This window comes from Geotrypetes seraphini, chromosome 4 (assembly GCF_902459505.1).
Source record: "Geotrypetes seraphini chromosome 4, aGeoSer1.1, whole genome shotgun sequence".
Classification (NCBI taxonomy): Eukaryota; Metazoa; Chordata; class Amphibia; order Gymnophiona; family Dermophiidae; genus Geotrypetes; species Geotrypetes seraphini.
The window spans coordinates 265,610,547-265,630,167 of NC_047087.1; the positions used below are offsets into that span (position 1 = coordinate 265,610,547).

General features: G+C 40.1%; 1 protein-coding gene across 10 annotated transcripts in view; it reads left to right on the forward strand.

Moving 5' to 3' along the window:
- The window catches only part of CFAP46 (cilia and flagella associated protein 46), a 473,118-nt gene that overhangs the window by 59,769 nt on the left and 393,728 nt on the right, over positions 1-19,621 (forward strand). For all 10 annotated transcript variants that reach the window (XR_004539241.1, XR_004539242.1, XR_004539243.1 and 7 more), the window contains 2 exons: positions 16,186-16,299; positions 18,100-18,199. Coding sequence is in view for 7 of the 10 variants with exons in the window: in XM_033942370.1 (XP_033798261.1) it covers positions 16,186-16,299; positions 18,100-18,199 (214 nt within the window). In the remaining 3 variants the exon portion in view is untranslated. The remainder of the gene's footprint in view (positions 1-16,185; positions 16,300-18,099; positions 18,200-19,621) is intronic.

Sequence of the window (19,621 nt, forward strand, 5' to 3'; positions counted from 1 at the left end):
TATGAACTTCGGATTCCTGAACCATGGAGAGGCGCTACAGGGACTTCAGGGACCAGACGGACTCCATCTGACCAGTAGAGGTAAGTACGTCTTCGGACATCGACTAGCCCGTCTGCTTCGCAGGGCTTTAAACTAGGTAAGTCGGGGGAGGGTACCCACTCACATACCAGCGCAGTAAGGAACTATCCTGATGAGGTGAGTCAAAACTCCGAGGTAAGTACCCACACTGCAAACAGTTCTCTAGGGGTCACACCAACTCAGGTAGAAAAAGTATCAAAGGGACTTAGCAAACATAAAGAGTGGAGGGCTATGTATGTTAATGCACACAGTTTAGGTAATAAAATTCTAGAATTAGAGACTGAAATAAGGAATGCTGACCTAGACGGGGTGGCGATATCCGAAACTTGGCTAACGGACTCTTATGGGTGGAATATGGCTATACCGGGTTACAACTTACTTCGTCGGGACAGAGAGGGCAGGTTAGGTGGTGGGGTAGCACTATACATTAAAGAGGACATCAAAACCACCAGGATTACAGATGTCAAATACACAGGGGAATCCCTCTGGGTAAACCTGGCAAGAGGCAAAGAAAAGTGCCTGTATCTTGGTGTAGTATACAGACCCCCTAGACCAGTGATTCCCAACCCTGTCTTGGAGGAACACCAGGCCAATCGGGTTTTCAGGCTAGCCCTAATGAATATGCATGAGAGAGATTTGCATATGATGGAAGTGATAGGCATGCAAATTTGCTTCATGCATATTCATTAGGGCTAGCCTGAAAACCCAATTGGCCTGGTGTTCCTCCAGGACAGGGTTGGGAATCACTGCCCTAGACAACTGGATGACATGGACACAGACTTAATTGAAGACATTGAGAATATCACTCTAAGGGGAGACACTGTACTACTTGGGGACTTCAGTATGCCTAATGCAGACTGAAACACACTTTCAGTGACAACCAGCACTAGCAGGAGGCTATTAAACTCCATAAAGGGAGCCCGTCTCAAACAAATGGTAATGGAGCCCACTAGGGCCCAGGCAATCCTCGACCTGGTACTCACCAATGGAGAAAGCGTCTCAGAGATCTCGGTAGGTGATACGCTAGCCTCCAGCGACCACAACATGGTATGGTTCAGCCTTAGGAAAGGCTTCCCCAGGTCATGTACAAAATCAAAGATACTAAATTTCCGGGGCACTGACTTCACACGCATGGGTGATTTCGTCCATCAGACGCTACAGGACCAAGCTGAGACAGGTAATGTGGAAACCATGTGGTCAACCCTGAAATCAGCCATACACGAAGCAACTGACCGATACGTAAAATCGGTACATAAACGACTAAGAAACAATAAACCCCAATGGTTCACCGCAGAGATCTCGTACCTTGTTAAGGAGAAGAAAAAAGCATTTCTTTCCTACAAGCGTACGGAAACAAGAGAAACTATCATGGAATATAGGACCAGATCTACAGCGGTCAAAACAGCAATTAGGGAGACCAAACTTCGTGTGGAAGAAACTCTAGCAAAGAACATTAAGAAGGGGGACAAATCCTTCTTCAGGTATATTAGTGATAAGAAAAAGAACACAGACGGGATAGAACGCCTTAGCAAACCGGATGGGAATTACATGGAAGCAGATTCAGATAAAGCTGAACTACTGAACAAATACTTCTGCTCGGTCTTCACTTGCGAGGCACCAGGACACGGTCCTTAGTTAGAGGCTAAGTCAAGCGCGGACGACCCGTTTCAGAATTTTGAGTTCACACCAGGTGAAGTTTACAGCGAACTGTCAAGACTAAAGGTAAATAAAGCCATGGGACCAGACAATCTGCACCCAAGAGTGCTCAAATAGTTGTGCAATGTCCTGGCGAAACCGCTAGCCGCACTCTTCAATCTCTCCCTAAGCACGGGGAGAGTACCCTTGGAATGGAAAACAGCCAACGTCATTCCTCTGCACAAAAAGGGTTGCACGGCAGAGGATGCGAATTATAGACCATGAGTCTCACATCAATAGTGTGTAAACTCATGGAAAATTTAATTAAACGCAAATTAGACACGATCCTGTATGAGGGGAATCTACGGGATCCCAATCAACATGGATTCACCAAGGGTAGGTCCTGCCAATCCAATCTCATCAGCTTCTTTGACTGGGTGACAAGGAAGCTAGATTTGGGAGAGTCTATGGACATCGTGTACCTGGATTTCAGTAAAGCATTTGATAGCGTCCCATACCGCAGGCTGTTGAGCAAAATGAAATTGATGGGGTTAGGAGAGACACTAACTACTTGGGTCAATGATTGGCTAAGTGGAAGACTTCAAAGGGTAGTGGTTAATGGTACCCTCTCTAAAACATCGGAGGTGACCAGCGGAGTACCGCAGGGTTCAGTCCTGGGCCCACTCCTTTTCAACATATTCATAGGGGATCTGACTCAGGGGCTTCAGGGTAAAATAACATTATTTGCCGATGACGCTAAGCTATGCATTATAGTAAGTGAATGTAATTTACAGGATAGTATGACACAGGACCTGCTTACATTGGAAAGATGGTCCTCAACCTGGCAGCTGGGCTTCAACGCTGGGAAATGTAAGATTATGCACCTAGGTAGCAGTAATCCATGCAGAAATTACACCTTGAATGGAGAAACTTTAACTAGTACTTCGGCGGAACGAGACCTAGGAGTAATCATCAGTGCAGACATGAAAACTGCCAATCAAGTGGAGAAGGCTTCATCTAAAGCAAGGCAGATGATGGGATGTATCAATAGAAGCTTTGTCAGCAAGAAGCCTAAAGTCATAATGCCATTGTACAGAACCATGGTGAGACCTCATCTGGAATACTGTGTACAATTCTGGAGGCCACATTACTGTAAAGATGTGCTCAGAATCGAGTCGGTTCAACAGATGGCCACCAGGAGGATCTTGGGGCTCAAAGGTCTCTCGTACGAGGAGAGACTAAACAAACTACAGCTCTACACTCTAGAAGAACGTAGGGAGAGGGGAGACATGATTGAGACATTTAAATACATCACAGGACGTATCGAGGTGGAAGATGATATCTTCTTTCTCAGGGGATCCTCTGCCACTAGAGGGCATCCACTCAAACTCGGGGGCAGGAAATTTCATGGCGACATCAGGAAGTATTTCTTCACAGAAAGAGTGGTTGACCGTTGGAATGAGCTTCCAGCGCAGGTGATCGAGGCCAGCAGCGTGCTGGATTTTAAGAATAAATGGGATACCTATGTGGGATCCCTACGAGGGTCAAACTGAAACATCGGTCACTAGGTATAGACTTAAGAGGATGGGTCAGCAGACTTGATGGGCTGATCGAGACCTGCATCGTGTTGGACTTTAAGAATAAATGAGATGCCTATAGGGGATCCCTAAGAGGGTCAATCTGAAGAAATAGTCACTAGGTATAGACTTAAGAGGAAGGGTCAGTAGGGTGAGCAGACTTGATAGGCTATAGCCCTTTTCTGCCGTCATCTTCTATGTTTCTATGTTTCTAACTACCCGAAGTTTAGGCTGGTTTCAGAAAAGGTCAAGGAACAAGAGACATTATTTTCAATGTTTAATGGATATTGGAGAAGAGCAAAAAATACCAAAAATACTTTTGCTTCATTGACTATAGCATAGCTTTTGACTGTGTGGATCACGATAAACTATGGAGAACTCTAGCACAAATGGGAACACCAAACACATAACTCAACTTATAAAGAGCCTCTATGAAAATCAAGAAGCTGCAGTGAGAACAGAATATGGCAACACTGATTGGTTTCCAAAAAAATGTGGCATCAAGCAAAGATGCATCTTGTCACCATACCTGTTCAACGTTTACAGCGAAGCCATTTTCAGAAAAACAAATTTGGAAGAAGAGAGTGATAATTTCAAAGTTGGTGGCCACTTAATGTGCATTGTACTAAAGGCTTATTTGATTCATTCTCATTTGTATGGAAGGAAGATGGAGTAAAATATTTAGGTATTAGGATAAAAAATACACTGGAAGACACAATGAAAGAGAATGGAAAAATTTTATTTAAAAAAATTACAGAAATGTGTGAGCAATGGAATCCTTTACATCTTTCTTGGTGGGGAAGAGTCCAAACTATTAAAATGATGATATTGCCTGTGGTTTGTTGTCAAATGAGTATGATACCAGTTTTTTTTCAAGGATCCTTTTATAAAAAGTTAAATGGTATTCTTACAAAATTTGTTTGGCTGGGTAAAATGCCTAGAATTGCTTTAGTATCTTTACAAAAACCAATTGCGGAGGGTGGGGTAAATTTTCCAAACTTTTATAGATATCATCAAGCCTATATTTTACACCAGGGTATATATTGGGTCCTCCCAGAGCTCATGGAAAATACCCCAGATTGGTTGTATTTGGAATGGTGACTCTTGTTTCCTTTACATCTTCTCATGTTCTCAGTGTAAAAATGCCTAGAATATATAAAGAGAACAGAATATTGATGGATACATGGAAAACATTTCGTTATGTCAATAATTTAACACCTAACCCAATACACAAATCAACAAATCAATCTATTTGGCTAAACTCCAAGATTCAAATTGGTGGATTTAAAATCGGATGGAAGCATTGGATTATTGCAGGTATACGGACTTTAGATGATGTTATTTCAAATAGTAAACTGCTTGATTTTTCACAGTTGCAGCATAAATATGGTCTTAATAAATTACAAAGCTTTAAATGTTTGCAACTGAAGCAAACTATTCAGGAGGGGTTCTCTGAATGGAAAAATCTTAATAATCAATATAGTCTGGAATTCTTATGCTTTCAGGCGGATTTCTTGGGGCACTAAGCCGTGCAGTGGTATAAATTGATATCTGGATTTATGAATAAAAAACCAAAGAATTGTCTTAGAGACATTTGGAGCATTGAGATTAAGCATCAAATTTCTGCATCTCAATGGCCACAAATTTGGTCTTGGAGAATGAGATGTACAGTGTCTGCATCTATGAGACAAACTTGGTTCTTTTTGTTACATAGAGCATTTTGGACCCCAGTTCGATTACAAAAGTTGGATAGCTAATAGATGCTGGCATTGTAATCTGGAAGCAGGGACTCTGGATCATTTAATTTTTTACTGTCCCCGTATTATAGCCTTTTGGAAATCAATTTGGTCTCAAATTAATTGTTTATTAGAGAAACATGTAGCATTATCAATGAGAATAAAAAGTCAAATTTCAGCAAGCAATAATAAACTTTTATTGATTATGACAGGAGTTGCCAAACAACATATCACCAAAAATTGGAAAAATTATAGTAGACTTAATTATACATTCTGGTGGAACTCATTGTGCCATATTTACAAAATGGAAAGAACAATTGCCATACAAAAAGGGGATTATAATAATTTTAAAAAGATCTTGGGGCCATTAACAACTTATTGCAATGATTAGACGCCATTTTTCATTGAAAGAACATTTTTAATATGGGGGGGTGGTATAAAGTTTTATTTAAGGTTTAATCAATAGATAAGAATGTAATATTTATACGAAATTTATGATTAAAATATTGGTGGGAAGGGTGGGTGGGGAGGGAATAAATTTATGTTTTTAAGATAATAATTGAAAGAAATTCAAGTGATGTGTATAAATTTAAATGCTATAATATTGTGCACTTGATGTAAAATGAAAAATGAATAAAGATTTTGAAAAAAAAAAAAAAAGAAAAAAAACAAAGTTGGTGGCCGAAATATAAACAACCTGCGCTAAGCAGATGATACAATGCTTATCACCAGTAACAAAGGAAATGGGGACTTGTATACTGCCTTTCTGTTGCTTTGGCATTTCAAAGTTGGCATTCGAAGTGGTGGGCACTAGAAGATTAAGTGAATTGCCCAGGGTCACAAGGAGCAGCACCAGGATTTGATCTCTTAACCTCTAGGGGCAGTGGCAGCAGCTCTACCAGTTGAACCACAGAAAACATGCTGTATCTACTGAGAAAAGTCAAAGTTGAAAGTTATAACATAGGATTAGAACTGAACATAAAAAAGGCAAAGATCATGAACACGGAAAATGCTACAGATTTTGAGCTTGAAGGAGATTAAAATCCTTTAAAACTTCAATTATATCTCTTGGGCTCTTTCATAAACAAAGAAGAAACTAGCAAGGAAGAAATACTCTGCAGGATTATTTCTATTCATCAGAACAACCTATTATATATCTACTATTTGCTTTCAATTTCTCCTGGAAATGTCCAGACTAACAATTGTAACTTGATACATTCTTGATTCTATGAACTGTAACGCTCCTGGAAATGTCGTCTTCTAACTTGTAATCCGCTTAGAACCGCAAGGCACAAGCGGAATAGAAATCACTAATAACTGTGTTTTAGGTGGTATAGAGCCTATATTTCTGGTGTCTGTGGCTCAGGGTGACTAAAGTAGGGAAAATTCTGTTATAAATCTTGTGTTTTAGGGTAGCACTGATAGAACCTGCATTTTTGTTTAAAATACTGTGTTTTAGGTGGTATAGAGCCTATATTTCTGTCTTACTAGTATTCAAAATACAAAAAGATTGGTATTATGAGTGATGATCTCTCCTTAAATGTCCCTGGGGGTGATACAGAAAAAGAAAAATATATACCCTAAATAAGTATAAAAAACACAGTCAACAAAATAAATCAAAAGAATCAGTCAGTACGGGCCCGGTGCCCTCGTTTCAACCATTGGCCCCGGGCAGTGTTTATGCAGTGACGAACACTTAGAAATAAATCTAAATAAACCCTGCCCCGTACATCATATTGTCTTTTTGAAATATATGAAATATATAGAAAAATATAAATGATTATTATCAGATAAAGAGAAACACTATCATCCCCAAGTTAAGACATCAGGAGAGAAAATCATATCAAAGAATATCTCCCTGAAACCTCACTTACAAAAACACAAAATGTGAAAAATAAGGAATGGAAAAACCCAAAATGTACAAAATGACTAAAAAATCGTCAAAAAATCAAAAGAAAAAACGTGAAGCTTTGTGAAGTCCTCAGTCTGTATAAGCAGACCACAATTCCAAAAAATCCTATGTGCCTGTCAATAATAAAACTGAAAAATAGTGGTGCAAAGTAAGAAACCGTGAAAGACAGTGAAAAGTACTTAGCTCAGCAGATCCAGCTCGGGATGAAGTTCAAAGTTCGCCAATAGTGGCTCCGTAGTTCTTCTCAATGATCAATCCCGCTCATAAGGAAATGCTGGTTGAAAAATTTAAAGCTGTCGGTACAATTACCGTGGTACTTTAGTCACAATCAAAAGAGCTGTCCAATAATGTCCATAAAACTTTACGCTCTTTTGTCCAGTAGTGTCCATTAAGCTTTACGCTCTTTTTGCAAGAATATTCACTGCTCGTTTTGATCACTCATTCTGCTCACTCGTACTGCTCACTCTGTGAGTGAGCAGTATGAGTGAGCAGTACGAGTGAGCAGAATGAGTGATCAAAATGAGCAGTGAATATTCTTGCAAAAAGAGCGTAAAGCTTAATGGACACTACTGGACAAAAGAGCGTAAAGTTTTATGGACATTATTGGACAGCTCTTTTGATTGTGACTCAAGTATCACGGTAATTGCACCGATTAAGAGCGTAAAGCTTAACGGACATTATTGGACAGCTCTTTTGATTGTGACTAAAGTACCACGGTAATTGTACCGACAGCTTTAAATTTTTCAACCAGCATTTCCTTATGAGCGGGATTGATCATTGAGAAGAACTACGGAGCCACTATTGGCGAACTTTGAACTTCATCCCGAGCTGGATCTGCTGAGCTAAGTACTTTTCACTGTCTTTCACGGTTTCTTACTTTGCACCACTATTTTTCAGTTTTATTATTGACAGGCACATAGGATTTTTTGGAATTGTGGTCTGCTTATACAGACTGAGGACTTCACAAAGCTTCACGTTTTTTCTTTTGATTTTTTGATGATTTTTTAGTCATTTTGTACATTTTGGGTTTTTCCATTCCTTATTTTTCACATTTTGTGTTTTTGTAAGTGAGGTTTCAGGGAGATATTCTTTGATATGATTTTCTCTCCTGATGTCTTAACTTGGGGATGATAGTATTTCTATTTATCTGATAATAATCATTTATATTTTTCTATATATTTCATATATTTCAAAAGGACAATATGATGTACGGGGCAGGGTTTATTTAGATTTATTTCTAAGTGTTCGTCACTGCATAAACACTGCCCGGGGCCAATGGTTGAAACGAGGGCACCGGGCCCGTACTGACTGATTCTTTTGATTTATTTTGTTGACTGTGTTTTTTATACTTATTTAGGGTATATATTTTTCTTTTTCTGTATCACCCCCAGGGACATTTAAGGAGAGATCATCACTCATAATACCAATCTTTTTGTATTTTGTATTGTTACTGATATTGGTATTTATTTACTAGTATTCAGCCATTGTTTTCTGCTGATTAGGTGGAGAAGGGAGGGGCTCTGTTTTACTTCTAAGGTTAATTGCATTATCTTTGGGACATTGCTGTGAACAAGGCTGCCCTGTGAACTTCTAAAAGCTAAGTTACTCAGCATTTCATATTCTGCTCTTTTCACTGGATTTCAGCATTATATCTGTTTAATTTCTCTTCTCATCCCTGTTTCTTACTAAAAAAAAAAAAAGCACAAAAAATTAAACCCTTCTCTTTCCTCTGTTAAATCTTATTTCCTCTTTCCCTTTCCCTTCATAGGAATAAGGGTAAGACTTATAGTCCCATCAACCCCAGGGACCACTATTCATATATAGAGACCCATATAATCAGGACTACTCAAATCAAGTCACTTCACAACCAATCAAGATGACCTTTATTCTATGCAATCACTGTGGTGCTTTAATTCCAAGACATACTATTTGGAGGCTTAAGGCTTGCCCCATCTGTCTTCAACTTGCCAGTATTAAGGAGGTGTTCTGCAAACTTAAACAGGAATTGAATACAATTAAAGCTTCTTCAGGGGTCAGTCATGATACAAAATACTGACCCCTGAAGAAGCCAAGTTAGGGTGAAACGGGTCCCCGTAGGGTTGTGTTAACTTCACTAAGATAAGTGTGGTTTATTTATTTATCTATTTAGAATACTTATTTTGAGCACTTTAGAACACTTTTTGAATTTCATTCTGTACTCAATGATTGATATCTTAACCTGCAATCTTGGTTATTGAGATCTTTGATGATTTACCAAGCAGGTATCTGAGAGTACAGTCTGATTATACCTCTTAAATCTATTATTTTACAAGTCTGTTTCATTTTGATTTTGGGATTTTTTGACTTGGCGCATTGAAGTTTTGATTTAGTATTTTACTATCCCAACAACTACATATTACTACAGCAGGAAAAAGAAACCTTGCAGAGAAATTTAGACAATATTTTTCTAGGCATTTAAACTAGAAGGTGGGGGTGGTGTATGTACGAAGGACAATTATAGAGACCACCCCCGGCAAAAGAAAAGATGTGATAGTAGTAAAGGTTGCAACATAAGCAATATCAGCAACTCATTCTTAGTATTGCAACGGAAAGTGAAACGACACAAAAATCCATACGAAAAAGGAGATTATCGCTGAAAAATAGCTGGAAAGCGATGACCACAAATGCTCGCAGTCTAAGTTCATGACATGCAAGCCCTGATGTTAGAAGCAGATCTAGATATTGTTGCTATCACAGAGACATGGTTCAGTGAATCACATGGATGGGATGCAAACATACCAGGATATAATCTTTTTAGGAAGGACAGAGATGGTCATAAAGGTGGAGGAGTAGCTCTCTATGTAAAGATCAATATCCAAGCGACCGAAATGCAAGGGACCTTGGGAGAGGAAGAAGCAATATGGAGTGCTTTGAAAAGAGAAGATGGAACTTCTATCTACGTGGGTGTAGTCTACAGACCTCCGACTCAATCGCAGCAAATTGATAAGGATCTGATTGTGGATATCCAAAAGTTTGGAAGGAAAGAGGAGGTTCTGCTGTTGGGAGATTTCAACCTGCCGGATGCGGACTGGAATGTTCCGTCTGCGGAATCGGAAAGAAGTAGGGAGATTGTGGATGCCTTTCAAGAGGCTCTGCTCAGACAAATGGTGACGGAACCCACAAGGGAAAAAGCGATATTGGATCTGGTCCTCACAAATGGAGAGAGTATCTCTAATGTTCGAGTGGGTGCTCACCTGGGAAGTAGCGATCATCAAACGGTTTGGTTTGATATAACGGCTAAAGTGGAGAGCGGCCGCACGATACTTAAAGTCCTAGATTTCAAACGTACGGACTTTAATGCAATGGGAAAGTACCTGAAGAAAGAGCTGTTAGGATGGGAGAACATAAGAGAAGTGGAAAGACAGTGGTCTAAGCTGAAAGGAGCGATAAAATGGCTTCGGACCTTTATGTGAAGAAAATCAATAAAAACAAGAGAAAAAGGAAGCCGATATGGTTCTCCAACCTAGTGGCTGAGAAAATAAAGGCGAAAGAGTTGGCGTTCTTGAAATATAAAAAAACCCAAGAAGAGGAGAGCAGAAAGGACTACAGGGTGAAACTGAAAGAAGCCAAGAGAGAGATACGTTTGGCGAAGGCACAGGCGGAAGAACAAACGGCTAAAAATGTAAAACAGGGAGATAAAATTTTTTTCAGATATATTAGTGAAAGGAGGAAGATAAAAAATGGAATTGCTAGGATAAAATATGCTGGGAACAAATATGTGGAGAGTGATGAGGAGAAAGCAAATGTGCTAAACAAATACTTCTGTTCTGTGTTCACAGAAGAAAATCCTGGAGAAGGACCGAGATTGTCTGGCAAAGTTACACGAGAAAATGGAGTAGATTCTGCGCCGTTCACGGAGGAGGGTGTTTATGAGCAACTTGAAAAACTGAAGGTGGACAAAGCGATGGGACCAGACGGGATCCATCCCAGGATACTAAGGGAGCTCAGAGAGGTTCTGGGGAGTCCTATTAAAGACTTGTTCAACAAATCTCTGGAGAAGGGAGTGATTCCTGGGGATTGGAGGATAGCGGATGTGGTCCCTATTCATAAAAGTGGTCACAGGGATGAAGCAGGAAACTACAGGCCGGTGAGCCTCACTTCAGTTGTTGGAAAAATAATGGAAATGTTGCTGAAAGAAAGGATAGTGTATTTCCTTGAATCTAATGGGTTACAGGATCCAAGGCAACATGGCTTTACAAAAGGTAAATCGTGCCAAACGAACCTGATTGAATTTTTTGATTGGGTGACCAGAGAGCTGGATCGAGGACATATGCTAGATGTAATTTACTTGGATTTCAGCAAAGCCTTTGATACAGTTCCTCATAGGAGGCTGTTGAACAAACTTGAAGGGCTGAAGTTAGGACCCAAAGTGGTGAACTGGGTCAGAAACTGGCTGTCGGACAGACGCCAGAGGGTGGTGGTTAATGGAAGTCGCTCGAAGGAAGGAAAGGTGACTAGTGGAGTCCCTCAGGGTTCGGTGCTGGGGCAAACCTGTTCAATATGTATGTAAGTGACATTGCTGAAGGGTTAGAAGGAAAAGTGTGCCTTTTTGCAGATGATACCAAGATTTGTAACAGAGTAGACCCCGAAGAGGGAGTGGAAAATATGACAAAGGATCTGCAAAAGTTAGAGGAATGGTCTAATGCCTGGCAACTAAAATTCAATGCAAAGAAATACAGTGTAATGCATTTGGGGATTAATAATAGGAAGGAACCGTATATGCTGGGAGGAGAGAAGCTGATATGCACGGACGGGGAGAGGGACCTTGGGGTGATAGTGTCCGAAGATCTAAAGGCGAAAAAAACAGTGTGACAAGGCAGTGGCTGCTGCCAGAAGGATTCTGGGCTGTATAAAGAGAGGCGTAGTCAGTAGAAGGAAGAAGGTGTTGATGCCCCTGTACAGGTCATTGGTGAGGCCCCACTTGGAGTATTGTGTTCAGTTTTGGAGACCGTATCTGGCGAAAGACGTAAGAAGACTTGAGGCGGTCCAGAGGAGGGCGACGAAAATGATAGGAGGCTTGTGCCAGAAGACGTATGAGGAGAGACTGGAAGCCCTGAATATATATACCCTAGAGGAAAGGAGAGACAGGGGAGATATGATTCAGACGTTCAAATACTTAAAGGGTATTAACGTAGAACAAAATCTTTTCCAGAGAAAGGAAAATGGTAAAACCAGAGGACATAATTTGAGGTTGAGGGGTGGTAGATTCATGGGCAATGTTAGGAAATTCTACTTTACGGAGAGGGTGGTGGATGCCTGGAATGCGCTCCCGAGAGAGGTGGTGGAGAGTGAAACTGTGACTGAGTTCAAAGAAGTGTGGGATGAACACAGAAGATTTAGAATCAGAAAATAATATTAAAGATTGAACTAGGCCAGTTACTGGGCAGACTTGTACGGTCTGTTTGGAGGAGGATGGGCAGGGGAGGACTTCAATGGCTGGGAGGGTGTAGATGGGCTGGAGTAAGTCTTAACAGAGATTTCGGCAGTTGGAACCCAAGCACAGTACCGGGTAAAGCTTTGGATTCTCGCCCAGAAATAGCTAAGAAGAAAAAAAAAAAAATAATAATAATTTAAATTGAATCAGGTTGGGCAGACTGGATGGACCATTCGGGTCTTTATCTGCCGTCATCTACTATGTTACTATGTTCAGTTTTTCAAGTTGCTCATAAACACCCTCCTCCGTGAACGGTGCAGAATCTACTCCATTTTCTCGTGTAATATTGCCAGACAATCTCGGTCTTTCTCCAGGATTTTCTTCTGTGAACACAGAACAGAAGTATTTGTTTAGCACATTTGCTTTCTCCTAATCACTCTCCACATATTGGTTCCCAGCATCTTTTAGCCAAGCAATTCCATTTTTCATCTTCCTCCTTTCACTAATATATCTGAAAAAAATTTTTGTCTCCCTTTTTTTACATTTTTAGCCATTTGTTATTCCGCCTATGCTTTCACCAGACGTATCTCTCTCTTGGCTTCTTTCTACCCTGTAGTCCTTTCTGCTCTCCTCTTCTTGGGTTTTTTTTATATTTCACGAACGCCAACTCTTTCGCCTTTATTTTCTCAGCCACTAGGTTGGAGAACCATACCGGCTTCCTTTTTCTCTTGTTTTTATTGATTTTCTTCACATAAAGGTCCGTAGCCATTTTTATCGCTCCTTTCAGCTTAGACCATTGTCTTTCCACTTCTCATATGTCTTCCCATCCTAACAGCTCTTGCATTAAAGTCCGTACATTTGAAATCTAAGACTTTAAGTATCGTGCGGCCACTCTCCACTTTAGCCATTATATCAAACCAAACCGTTTGATGATCGGTACTTCCCAGGTGAGTACCCACTCGAACATTAGAGATACTCTCTCCATTTGTGAAGACCAGATCCAATATCGCTTTTTCCCTTGTGGGTTCCGTCACCATTTGTCTGAGCAGAGCCTCTTGAAAGGCATCCACAATTTCCCTACTTCTTTCCGATTCCGCAGACGGAACATTGCAGTCCGCATCCGGCAGGTTGAAATCTCCCAACAGCAGAACCTCCTCTTTCCTTCCAAACTTTTGGATATCCACAATCAGATCCTTATCAATTTGCTGCGATAGATAGAAGTTCCATCTTCTCTTTTCAGACCAATCCATATTGCTTCTTCCTCTCCCCAAGTCCCTTGCATTTCGGTCGCTTGGATATTGATCTTTACATAGAGAGCTACTCCTCCACCTTTTTGACCATCTCTGTCCTTCCTAAAAAGATTATATCCTGGTATGTTTGCATCCCATCCATGTGATTCACTGAACCATGTCTCTGTGATAGCGACAATATCTAAATCTGCCTCTAACATCAGGGCTTGCAGATCATGAACTTTGTTACTTAGACTGCGAGCATTTGTGGTCAATGCTTTCCAGTTATTTTTCAGCGATAATCTCCTTTCTCATATGGAATTTTGTTTTGTTTCACTTTCCGTTGCAATACTAAGAAATGAGTTGCTGATATTGCTTATGTTGCAGTCTTTACTACTATCACATCTTTTAGTTTGCCGGGGGTGGTCTCTATAATTGTCCTTCGTACATGCACCACCCCCACCTTCTAGTTTAAATGCCTAGAAAAATATTGTCTAAATTTCTCTGCAAGGTTTCTTTTTCCTGCTGTAGTAATATGTAGCCCATCAGTGCAATATAGCTTCTTGTCCTTCCATGTATTTCCCCATCCTCCTATGTACCTGAAGCGTTCTTGATGACACCAGGCTTTGAGCCATCTATTAAAGTCCTCTGTGTTTTTCACTCTTTGCTCTCCCTTTCCATATGCAGGCAGTATTTCAAAAAAAGCTAATGTCTTTACAAAAGGTTTCACGCCCTCACCAAGCTCCCGAAAAGCTTTCTGTGCTGCAAGTGTGGAGTTGTTGGCCAGGTCATTTGTTCCCAGATGAATAACAACATCAGTGTTAAAATCCTTAGTTTCTTCCTTAATTATAGTCTGTATTTGCCTGGAACTCCTGGTAGCTGAGGATCCTGGAAGACATTTCACTATTTTGGTCTTCTCACCTTGTGTTCCAAGGTTAATGCCTCTGATGATGGAATCCCCCAACAGTAATAGTTTTCTGTTTTTGGCTTTTTTATTTGTGCTTAGGGTGCACTTGTTCTCTTGAGTTACCTTCATTGGTTCCAGTCCCACCTCCCTTCTTTTTTCTTGAGTATCGCAGTGCACTAGTGGAGCGAAGGAATTCTGTAGATGTAATATTTGTGAAGGTGGATGTTTCTGTGTTACATGTCGCAGTCTTTCTGAGCCTACTGTGACCCATTTATTCCTGGGCTGTTTTATTCTTTGAGGTAGAGGTGGTAAGTTGGTATGATTTTGTGGAGTGATGGAAGCTGCTTTAATTGTATTCAATTCCTGTTTAAGTTTGCAGAGCTCCTCCTTAATACTAACAAATTGAAGACAGATGGGGCAAGCCTTAAGCCTCCAAATAGTATGTCTTGGAATTAAAGCACCACAGTGATTGCATAGAATAAAGGTCATCTTGATTGGTTGTGAAGTGACTTGATTTGAGTAGTCCTAATTATTTGGGTCTCTATGTATGAAAAGTGGTCCCTGGTGTTGGTGGGACTATAAGTCTTACCCTTATTCCTATGAAGGGAAAGGGAAAGAGGAAATACGATTTAACAAAGGAAAGACAAGGGTTTATTTTTTTGTGTTTTTTTGTTTTTTTAAATAAGAAACAGGGAGGAGAAGAGAAATTAAGCAGATATAATGCTGAAAAACAGTGAAAAGAGGCTCTGACTAACTTAGCTTTTAGAAGTTCACAGCACTGTCCCAAAGATAATGCAGTTAACCTTAGAAGTAAATCAGAGCCTCTCCCTTCTCCACCTAATCAGCGGACACAATGGCTAAAAACTAGTAAGTCAGAAATATAGGCTCTATACCACCCTAAAACACAGTATTTTAAACAAAAATGCAGGCTCTATAACAAATCAGTGGCTACCCTAAAACACAGGATTTATAACAGGATTTTCCCTACTTTAGTCACCCTGAGCCACAGGCACCAGGATTTAATTAGAGTTAATAAAATTTTACCCTTATTCCTATGAAGAGGAAGAGGAAATAAGATTTAAAAGAGGAAAGAGAAGGGTTTATTTTTTTGTGCTTTTTTTGGGTTTTTTTAAAGTAAGAAACAGGGAGAAGAGAATTTAAGCAGATATAATGCTGAAAAACAGTGAAAAGAGCAGAATATGAAATGCTGAGTAACTTAGCTTTTAGAAGTTCACAGGGAAGCCTTGTTCACAGCACAGTTATACTTTTAGTGTAAAAAAGGTGTCTAATCATTACAATATGTTATCAATGGCCCCCAAATCTTTTTAAAAATGTTATAATTCCCTTTTTGTATGGCAATTATTCTTTCCATTTTGTATATGTGACATAACGAGATCCACCAGAAAGTGTAATTTAGTCTGGTGTAATCTTGAAGAAATTCAAAATAGGTTCTCCTCACTAGGGTGTGTACTGTATACTACCTTTTATGTTCTCCTATGTGTGAATCTTGGTGTTCTACATGTTCCACTCTACTGATTTTTCTGTTTGTAGGAGGTCAACATTGTTGTGCTATTCTGGAATTGTAATATGTTTATAACTGTTCCATTTTGCTCTGTTTTAGTAAAATAACACCGGGCAATGTATAGGATCTGAAATATCTATCTTGTTTACCAAAAATGTAATTCAAATTAATTTCAGGAATTTGGAGAGTGGTGAACCCGTGAAGGAGTATATCACACAGCTGCAGGAAATATATGAGATGTTGACATACCAGAGCGGTAAAGAACCTTTGAATATAAGTGCTTCTGAAAGGTAAGTCTTGTTATATTTGTTGATTGTTACCTTTAAATTGTGGACAGGTTGCTACTGAAGCTAGGTTAATCTCATAAATATATGAAATGTTGACATATTAGAGCGGTAAATAATTTTTGAATATAAATGCTCCTGAAAGGTAAGTCTTGTTATATCTGTTGATTGTCACCTTTAAATTGTAGAACGGGTTGCTACTGAAGCTAGGTTAATCTCATAAATTTGTGGTAGCCCCTCTTTCTGTAAAACTGTTGATGCAGTATCTTTTATAAGTGTCTGTCCTTGCTGATCTTTTTCTGTCACTGCAGGCCTATTTGCAGGCTCAACTGTGCCATGATTGGTTATAGAGGGTAGGACTGGTCTTTGGGGAGAGGGGAGAAGAAGGGCTTTGATGATAAGGCCATGCAGAAATGATTACATCAGAGACTATGCTTTCCTTCCTCACCTTTTGGTCCTTGTGCACCTTTCTGCTTTAGTCCAGTTTTTCAAATGGAATTGGCAGTGCCCTTGTGATGGCTCCACAACTTCTGCTATTCCTCCTGCAGCCCTTGCACTTCACCAGTAATCTGGCACTCTTTATGTATCGATTTCTGCATGGGCTGCAGGAGAGAGGTGAAGAAAAGTGCCTAGAAAGAAAGGTGGTACAACTCTTCTTTACTGTTCTTTCCTTTTGGGACAAGGACATAACCAGACAGCCAATTTTGGGTGGACTTGATCGCAAGGTGGGTGCGCATAGAATTCCCCTTCCCACCCGGATACATTATCTGTCCACTGACCCAAAATATTAAATATCTGAGGTAAATACCCCAAATCCTGCCAGCTGAAGAATTCCTCCTCCTTGTGCCGCTAGCGCTCTTCCAAATGGCACTTGCCGTGAGATGACACTGCTGACAGCAGGTTGTGCTTGCTCAGTGCTTACACGTATGCGAAAACTGAGCACATGGAGAGGGCTGGTGTTGTTGTCAGCTCGAGACAAGTGCTGCTGGCTGCCACTTGGAAGAGCGCTGGCTGTACGAGTAGGAGGAAATCTTCAGCTGGCAGGGTTTAGGGATCCCTACCAGCCAGAGCAAGAATGGTTGACTACTTCACTGCTTTGGTGCCCCAGAGACTCACTGTCTCTTTTGACAGTTTGAGTGGACAGTTTACCTGTGTAAATTTCATACCCATACAATTTTAGAACAATTTGCTGAATTTTACATATGTTATTTCCCACTAAACAGGGTTTTTACAAATATTCAGACCACGGGAGTTAGCCGGTCTGACTCCTGTAGACAGTTGCAAACCCAAAAATTCAGTGCTGGGCTATAACCAGTGACTGGTGGCATTGAATTTCTGATTTATTTTTCGTTGTTTTTAACATAGCCAATTAAGCCGATATTCATTGGCTGACCAGCTCAGTTATAGCAGCCAAAGATAGACCTGCAAGTTAAATGACACCATTTTGCAGTCTTTAGGGGACAATTCGTAGCATTGTCCCTGTCCCAATTTAAGGACTTATAGAAATCATTGTTTAGAATGTTCAAATATTTAACTTTGAAACAAGAGAAAGTATAATATTCATGCCTTAGGATTACCATTATTTCTGATGGTAATATGTACAGTACAGCTACATCAAGTAAAGTGCCAGTATTGTTTGGTCAGAAAGATTGAAACTGTTCTCATTTTGAACAGATTCAGTTCCATAGGTCCTAGTACTGTTTTTACTGTCTCTGGATAGCAGATTAAAGTAATTATGATATGTTTATGGAGTGATGTTGTATGATAACAGCTGCCTTCTCCCTTATGTACCTGCTCTTTTTCCAGAGTTTCTTTGCTTTTGGATTTAACCCACCTCTCACTGGAGATGAAGTGCACCAAAATTGCAATTGCTTGTATCAGAAATTTGAAGGATGCTGATATTACAGTAAGATATTAAAAATAAGACTCACTAGAATACATGTGCAAAATGTTTATTTGATTGCTCTTTTATAGAGGGGTGTAGAATTATTTTTATAGCATTAACATCTTGGCTTTCCTTGAGACCTTTTCCTTTGCAATCCTTGAATGGGCAGGCAGGTAGAAGTATAACTCCTGATGTGCTTTGCAGTTTCTGGAAGTATACCTGTTTGAGTCAAAGTGAAGTTTGGAAAATATAAGATGGTATTATAGTGCGGTGTTCCAGCTGTCTCCCACAGCTGGAACAGCTCATGTGGGGTTGCCCAGGGCTCCCCCCTGTCCCCCACCCTGTTTAACGTCTATCTTGTCTCCTTGGGAAACCTACTGCAAAGTTTTAAGCTCAAATTCTTCATCTACGCAGATGACATTACAATAGTCATCCCGCTAACCTGTTTCACACCAGAGTTGCTTAACTCTCTATCAAGTTTACTCAGTCAACTAGAACTCTGGATGTTATCCTATAGATTAAAATTAAACTCTGACAAAACCAAATTCTTCCTAGCCACCTCCAACGACAAAATCAAAGAAACCACAATACAAGTGAATGGATCGGATTTCCCCCTAGAACAAACCTTAAAAATGCTGGGAGTCACCTTAGACAAACATCTATCCCTTGAGAAACACACTGATCTTACTGTCAGGAAAAGCTTCTCGGTGCTCTGGAAACTCCGCACCTTAAAAAAATACTTCGATGACAATTCATTTCGCCTGTTAGTGCAATCTTCCATTCTCAGCATCCTGGATTACTGTAACATCATCTACTTGGGCTCCACGAAGAAAACCACCAAGAGACTAAAACTGATTCAGAACACTGCCGTCTGCCTTATATTTGGCTTAAACAAATGGGAACACATCACCCCCTTCTATCATAATCTGCACCTTCTTACCATTTGAATCCAGAGTCCTATTCAAGTTCGCATGCCTTTGCTACAAAACAGTATTTGGTATATCCCCGAGCTATCTCTACCCACATTTCAATCTAAATTACAACAATAAAAACTCCCGCAGAATTCACCTGTTCGCCTTCCCCTCCCTAAAACTATGTCATTCCAGAAGGTTCCTTGACAAAATCTTCTCCTTCCAGGCGGCTAAATTGAACCCATGGCTAGCCCAAATTGTGCTCGACGCCCCAACTTACCTTGACTTCAGAAAAAAACTGAAAACACACTTATTCCATGGACAGAATTCGTAATCACACCCTCTGCTTCTGCTTCAACTCCCCCCAATGCACGTGAACCTCCAACTACTCCTTCTTATTGTACTCTCCTAACCTGTTAACTTTAATGACCTGTATTTTTCCTGTAAATAAATTTTACCTTCCTATTGTACACTCTTGTATATCTCAGTCAACTTCAATGACCTGTACATTTCTAAACTGTTAACTCCAATG